This window comes from Pinus tabuliformis, chromosome 2_1, assembly GCF_031772625.1.
Source record: "Pinus tabuliformis cultivar Carrire ecotype Pingquan chromosome 2_1, CPIR1, whole genome shotgun sequence".
Taxonomy (NCBI): Eukaryota; Viridiplantae; Streptophyta; class Pinopsida; order Pinales; family Pinaceae; genus Pinus; species Pinus tabuliformis.
Window position 1 is genome coordinate 406,454,651 of NC_142299.1, and position 7,787 is coordinate 406,462,437.

At 46.4% G+C, this 7,787-nt stretch overlaps 1 protein-coding gene across 1 annotated transcript; it reads left to right on the plus strand.

The window, feature by feature from the left end:
• The first annotated feature begins 516 nt into the window (after positions 1-516).
• On the plus strand, positions 517-6,335 carry LOC149200618 (uncharacterized). Its single transcript, XM_089401006.1, has 3 exons — positions 517-2,038; positions 2,167-4,187; positions 4,293-6,335. The coding sequence occupies exons 1-3, from the start codon at positions 517-519 to the stop codon at positions 6,333-6,335; spliced, it is 5,586 nt and encodes a 1,861-aa protein (XP_089257132.1).
• The last annotated feature ends 1,452 nt before the right edge of the window (positions 6,336-7,787 follow it).

Consider the following 7,787-nt stretch of genomic DNA (forward strand, 5'->3'; position numbering starts at 1 on the left):
AAAATTTGGAGTTTGCATTTTAAACGTATTGAATCTAGTCAACTCAATATGTGAGTGTAAGTTTGTTGGAATTGAATTGACCACTCTAACAAATGCTTCTTTGTGAATATCAGAAAACTCCAAGATAAAGATTGAATGAGATGAACAACTTACCTATGCTGAGGAGGGACGTGGTGACTTGTCCATGTAGTTGATAGTTTGATTATTGATTTTGTAGTTGTGAAATTCCTTTGTCAATTAGTTTTCTATTTCTTTCCATTTCGATTATAAAAAGGGTTGGTGGTTCTTAAACTAGAATCCGGGTGTGCGAAATATCAATTATTGTGTGTTAGTAAGGTCAAGTTGTTTGATCTGAACTCAATCGGTCACTGACACATAGAGCTCTGAGAATGGCCATGCGTAAACCCTGCTCCTAGGGTTTCTCCTCTGCACTATTCGGTCCTTCTACCAGCTCTGGCAGCACACCAACATCGATTAGGGGTTCTTATCCACAGAGGCCGTGTTCTGGCCCGACAAATGACAGAAGGGGGGTCCACTGGGACCCCATCATACAGGAAAGCAGTCATGCAGAAAAACAAAGCCCATGAAGGCTTCAATATCCCAGGGTATGAAGCCCGAAAAGACAGTTCTGAGACAAGCAACGGAATGACAGTCCAGGGGCAGAAAGATCCAAATCTCGGATCAGAGACGCCAGGAAAGGACAGCAACAGAAAGGAGAGGCACGTGAACAAATCGGACACAGGCAAGAGCAGCTCGGTTCCAGTAATCGAACTGACAGACGAAGAAAAGGACCACAGAGAAGGAAAACGCTCTGCAGAAAATGAGGATAAAACGGAAACCTCTAACCTCAGCCCCAAAAATAACCTGCAAGGAGTCTGTAAACCTAAAAAGAAGGAAGCCCTTAGAGTGGTCTTTTCAGATCCACATATCCAGGTCTACAGAGACCACATGATGGAGCATGCAATCATATGCAAGTTTATGGGACTGTGGCCAACAGAACGAGCCCTCTGCCAATGGATCAAGCAACACTGGAGACCAAAAGGTGATGTCAAACTCCATCTTGGAGCTAAAGGTTTTTTCACTGTTGTTTTTTCTAACCTAGAAGATAAGGATAGGATCTTTGATGGAGGGCCTTATTTCCTCTCCTCAGCAGGCCTCTACATGAGGCCGTGGAAAGCGAACTTCACACCTGAAAAAGAAACCTTCACCCGTGTCCCCGTTTGGATCCGCCTCTTCTCACTCCCTATCGACTACTGGGGTCTAGCAACCCTTAAGAGCATCGGGGACCGTCTCGGCACCTTCATTAAAGCCTCAGAGGCAACAATGCAAAGGAAGTACACTTCCTGTGCCAGGATCTGCGTCGAAATGGATGTTTCAGGCGCCTTGCATGACGGACTGTGGTTAGAGTTCAGAGATGAAGATTACTTCCAAGCCATCGACTACGAACAGATCCCCTTCCGATGTAGGAAATGCCATGAACACGGCCACCTTATCAGGGAATGCCCATTAAACAAACCAATAGAAGAGGCCAAACTTGAGCAGCCAGCAAAGGACCAGGAGGTTTTCAAAAAACCAAAACCACGACAAAGGGCCTACAGGAAAAAAATAAGCAAAGCAACAATAGATCCCAGCAGAACCCTTAATCCGTTCAACATTCTGGACTCAGAAGCTGACTCGGAAGGAAACCACAATGAGACAGCGCTGCCAGAAGATCCCCAAAAGAATAAGACAGAACATAGAGCTACGGATGCAGAAGATTACACTGAAGACACAGAAATTCAAACGCAGGAAGCAGCAGACGAAAGAGACGAAGACATAGACATGCTAACAAGCGACGGGGGGAGTGAAGACCTGGAACTCAACGAAGTCTTAGAAAAAGAAGGGGTCAACCTACCAGATATGGAAAAGCAATGGAGAGCTCAAGGGCTGGAAAATATCCCAGAGGAAGAAATAAGGAAGATCCGAGATCTCTTCATCGCAAAACAACAAGCAGCGCTAGACAAACAAAAGAAAAGGTTAGGAATCATGAAAGGCACAGGTAACCATCCTAAAAACATGTTTCTTCACTCTCTGGGACGAAAGCAGAATAAAAGAAGAGGCAGGAGGACAAATGGAGAGGTTCTCCATGATTTAGGTATTTTTTTGATCAATTCAGGTAAAATGAAGGATTTGCATGCCTTCCTGTCCTCCCAATAACCTCCTCGTTACTAATGAAAATCATCTCCTGGAATACAAGAGGGCTAAACAGCCTCAACAAGCAACGACTTCTCAAGAGGAAGTTACAACAGGAAAAGCCAGACATCATGCTCATTCAAGAAACAAAATGTGCCACTGCTCAGCTGGAGATCATCACCAGAAAGCTAGGAAACTCTATCAAATACATAGACGTTGCAAGCCAAGGATGGGAAGGAGGTATTGCCACTCTTTGGGATTCCAAAGCCATCGAAATCATCTCTATGGAAGCTACCAGATCATATATCGCCACAGAATTTCAACTAACAGGTAATTCTGAAACCTACCTCTGTATTAATGTATATGGGCCTCAGCGATTAGAAGATAAAATCTCTTTCCTGAGCATGTTAACAAAATTAATGCAAAGGCACCAGCATTCCAAGATAATAATGGGAGGGGATTTCAACATGATTACCACCCTACTGGAAAAAAAAGGAGGTCTCAGGCGCCTCAATAAAGACTCAGAGCTCTTCGTAGACTTCATGGATTCTGCAAAGCTTGTTGACATCCCCCCTAAAAATGGGCTCTACACTTGGAATAACCGCAGAGGAGGAGAAAACAGGATAGCTTCTCGCCTTGACCGTTTTTTGATCTCAGAAAACATCTTACTGGAAGGAACAACAGTAGTCTCTGATATCCTCCCCAGTGGGGGATCGGACCACTGGCCCATCGCCCTGGAAGCTGCTTTTCTAGAGACCCCTAAAAACAGACCCTTTAGGTTTGAGAAATTCTGGCTAACTCACCCAAATTTTCAGGAACTGGTAAAAAAATGGTGGGAAGAGCCCAGAAACATCAGAGGGACCAAAATGTTTAAACTCCAGTCCAAACTGAAGTTCATCAAACTCAAAATCAAGGAATGGAATTCAACCGAATTTGGTAACATTTTCCAAGATAAACACAATATAGAAGACCGACTAAGCCAAATTCACAAAGAGTGGGCCTCAGGGATCAACAAGGAAAACTCCAATGAACAGGAAAAGATCCTAATGCAGAAATGGCATCTCCGATGCCAACAGGAAGAAATCCTTTGGAAGCAAAAATCCCGCATCCAGTGGTTGAAGGAGGGAGAGCGAAACACAAAATTTTTCCATAGATCGACAATGGATTACAGGGGAGCCAACAAAATCCTCAAGCTCACTAATGCTGCTGGAGAAGTCATTCAGAATCATAATGAGATTTCAACCTTGCTTACCACCCACTTCAAGCAAATTGCCCAGGAATCTCAAGAAGAACGTGTGGAAGCCCGTGAGGAAATCACCCAGGCCATTCCCCAAATCATTACTCCAGCTCAAAATGCCTCTCTGTTAAGAAAGATATCAATGGAAGAGGTGGAGGAAGCAGTTAAAGACATGCCAAACGATAAAGCGCCTGGCCCAGATGGTTTTACTATAAACTTCTACAAAGCTTGTTGGCAAACAGTCAAAACAGAGGTCTGGCAAGTAGTTGAAGACTCAAGGCGCTCTGGCTCAATTCTTAAAGGCCTAAACTCCACCTTTCTAGCCCTAATCCCCAAAGAGGAAGAAGCCCGAACTCCAGAAAAGTTCCGTCCTATAGCCCTGTGCAACGTGATCTATAAAATCATCTCTAAGGTCATCGCCAACAGACTTAAACCTATCCTCCCTGACATCATCTCGGAGGAACAGTCAGGCTTCGTGGAAGGTAGGCAAATTCTGGACAACATCCTCCTGGCACAGGAGATGATTCACACCTTACAGTCCAAAAAAATCCCTGGAATGATGATTCAGTTAGACCTTTCAAAAGCCTTCGACAAAGTAAATTGGAACTATCTGGAGGCCACTTTAAGGGCTTTTGGTTTTGACAACAGGTGGACCAACTGGATTCTCGCTCTCATCAAGTCAACAAATTTCTCTATTCTGGTTAATGGATCCCCCTCGGCCACTTTCTCGCCCTCTCGAGGCATAAGACAAGGCGACCCCTTATCCCCCTTCCTCTTTGTGATCCTCATGGAAGGGCTTAGCAGATATATTCACAAAGCCAAAGTAGAAGGAAGAATTAAAGGATTGCGCCCTTTCCCTTCCACCCCTGCAACTACTCATCAGCAATTTGCCGATGACACCATGCTACATGGCTCCCCCACTGTCAAAGAGGCCACGGCTTTCAAATCTATCCTTTCTCTCTTCAGCAGGGCATCAGGTATGGAAGTCAACCATTCTAAATCGACTATCTTTTTCTTTAACACTCATGTTTCAATTCAGAACCATCTCACGGGCATCCTAGGCTTCCGAAAAGGCTCTCTTCCCTCAAAGTATCTGGGAGCTCCGCTCACCACCAAGCCATGGCAAAGGATCCATTGGGAAAGGCTCATAGCAAACCTGGAAAAAAGATGCAAACATTGGACCCACAGGGCCCTTAACTTTGCGGGACGCCTAGTTTTAACTAAAGCCATCCTTCAGGCTATCCCTCAGTACATGCTCTCTATCCTACCGGCACCCAAAGCTATCCTGCAGCAAATTCGATCCATCCAAAGATCCTTTCTATGGAGTGGCAGTGCAGAAAAAAGGAAATGGGCTCTCGTGGCCTGGGATAAGATCTGTAAATCGAAAAGGGCTGGAGGTTTAAACCTAATCGATCCTGATATCAGCAACAAAACAGGAGGTGCCAAGCTGTGGTGGCGTTGGCTCAAAGAGACCAACCTCCCCTGGGCCCGTCACTGGAAGGAGAAATACACCCCCAACTGCAGAGACCAGGATCTCATCAGACTCCAGAATTTGCCGGAAGGTTCGCCAATCTGGAACCTAGCTAAAAGAAACCGAAACATTATTCAAGATCACAGTTTCTGGGAGATCCGGAATGGGGAATCTGCCCTCTTCTGGGAAGATGCCTGGCAACAGCATCCAAAGCTTGAAAACCCCGACCTCGAGAACTACAAAAGAAACTGCCAGAACAGGGGAAATTTCACAGTCCATCAGTACTGGATCCCCAATGGAAACGACCAGGCTTGGCGTGAATGGACTCTTCCAGACACTGGCAATCCCAACGAGGAACACAATAGAATACATGACCTCCTCCAAGTCCTGCTAAAAAGAAAAATCAGGATAACCTCGGAGGCAGACAAGCTGAGATGGGGTATGAAGGGTAATGGAAATTTCACTCTAAAAGAAGCCAGAGAACAGCTCGAACTCACAGAGCAGGGGGAGCCAGCCCCGTGGCTCAACAAGGTCTGGGATCCCCTATTCTGGCCAAAAATTCAAACCTTTCTTTGGCTCCTCATGAGGCGTAAGACGCTCACCTGGGAGAACCTGAGAAAAAAAGGATTCGAAGGCCCCTCCTTCTGTCCAATGTGTAATCAAGCAGAAGAAACAATGAACCATTTATTTAATACATGTGAATGGGCTAATCATATTTGGCAAGGGTTAGAGGCCATCATGCAGCAGTATAACAGAGATTTAGAATCCATACAAAATACAATCACCAATTGGCCAAGCAATTACTCAGAAAACCCCCAAATCAATAGCATTTGGAAAATCCTGCCTGGCTTCATCACTTGGACAATCTGGAAAGAAAGGAATAGGAGAATTTTTCAAAATGAACACAGGGATATAGAGCATTTGAAAATTACCCTAATTGAGAACATTCGTCAATTGATTCTGGTTAAAAGTCAAATTGACCCGTCCACCAAATTCTCTGCGGAAGACCAGCGAATTCTGAATGCTTTCAACATTCGCAATGAGCAAAGCCAAAAGCCCCCAGCTAAACAGCAGAACATCAGAACCACTCCAAACTGTTGGTCTCGCCCTCCTGATGGCTTCCTGAAACTGAACTTCGATGGGGCCTCACGTGGCAACCCGGGTCCAGCAGGCATCGGAGGCCTCATCCGCAACCAGAGAGGGGAAATACTCCACATCTTCAGTCAAGCGTTGGGCGAAGGCACTAACAATGAAATGGAATTTGCAGCTATGGAGAAAGGTCTAAAAATCTTGCAAAGAAAGCAGGCAGACAACGCAGTAATTGAGGGCGATTCCGAAATTGCAATCCTGGCGGCAAGGAAAATCTATGGAGGCACACCGATTAGCAAAGTAACTAAACACTGGCGTCTGGAATTTGCTCGGGAAAATGAAGGGCCTCGTCTTCCAGCCGGTTAGAAGGCAGGAAAACTCAGTAGCAGACCACTTGGCAAACCATGGGATTGATAGCCCAAACGAAATGGTGGACAGCTGTTGGCATCAGGTCGAGAATAATCAACTCAAGGAAAGGTGCTCCCACCTCGCACGAATGGACGTGGTGGCAGCTGACACGGCAGAATGACAGGCCGCCCATTTCTCCTCCTCAAGATCATGGATAGGACGACGGGACGCGAGCTTTCATTACATAGCAAGCTTCAAAGGACCTTGTGGTTGAGGGAAATAATGCCCACTGCAGATCACACAAATTTGTACAGAATTGGGATCCGGGGTGACATAAGCTACCGCCGAACCACAGGACAATGGGACACTTGGCGCATTCAGAACCGTGCAGGAGAAGGCCACCGAAAACATTCTCATTCATCGCATTTGCCTCCCACGACCCTGAATTACAGCATTTATGTCGATCGGACAGGCAATTTGCATGTTGTGATCCGCTCCACCGCCCGAAATCCTCCTCCTACCATCTATATATCCTCGCCCGATCTTCACTGGAGCATCACTGCTTTGATTCCTTTCACTCTGCAACCTTCGCATTGCATTATTGCTCAGGCCATCATCATCCAGGCGAGTGCTCCCATGGCGGGGGATGGTTGCCGAAACAACGCTGCAAACAGAGAGCTGCAGCTTGCAAGAGAAATGTATGAGCGCCGAGCCTCTGCGCGCAACAAACGCAAGATCATCGATTTGGAAACCTCGGCTAAAGAGGAAGAAGAGAAGCTTTCAGATCAGCAGCTCGGCCAGGAAGTTGACTGGCTGCAAGATCCAGGGACGGTCAGCACTCGGGCGACCCAGTTCGTCCGCACCCAGGCCGAAGCTTGGCGCATGAAAACCATCCTGGCTAAGGCCATGGATGTTCAAGAGGAGCAAGCGGAGCAGCTGAGAACTCTTCAACGTTTTGCTGCCACCATGACCCATGATCATATGGCCGTGGTTGAGAGCAGTGAATTTAAGCTCTCCGCTATCCACCAGGAGCTGGGTTCGGTCAGCACAAAGCTCACAGAATTGATTAAGCTGCTCAAGAAAATCCTGTCGTCGGACAGTAAGCCTCCAGAGCCGCATCAGGGTGGCCCGTCGAAGGCCTAACAGAAGAATGCACACCACTGCTAAGAGAGGCACTCAACGCCCGACAAAGACTCCTCTGTCTTTTCTCCCTCGTCCCTCTGTCTGCCTATGTCGGCTCAGTCTTGTATGTTTTTTTTCTGTCTTCTTCTGCTCAGTTATGTGTTGGCCAATCTTTTGGCTGGAGTCACCCTGCGTGGTGTACCTCTTGGCAGCACTCCCTCAGTCTTTTGTCTCAATCAGTTTTTGTTGGTAAGGCCTGCCTCATAGCGGCCAGTCATCTGCCTCGGCAGAATTTTTGTACTATATGTTTCTTCTGTTAATATAAAAGCTCGCTTACACAAAAAAAAA

Coding starts and splice junctions, on each gene's coding strand:
- LOC149200618 (XM_089401006.1), top strand. CDS start 517: ATGACAGAAGGGGGGTCCACTGGGACCCCATCATACAGGAAAGCAGTC. Junction 2,039..2,166: donor AGGAATCATGAAAGGCACAG/GTAACCATCCTA, acceptor GGTAAAATGAAG/GATTTGCATGCCTTCCTGTC. Junction 4,188..4,292: donor CCTTATCCCCCTTCCTCTTT/GTGATCCTCATG, acceptor ACTACTCATCAG/CAATTTGCCGATGACACCAT.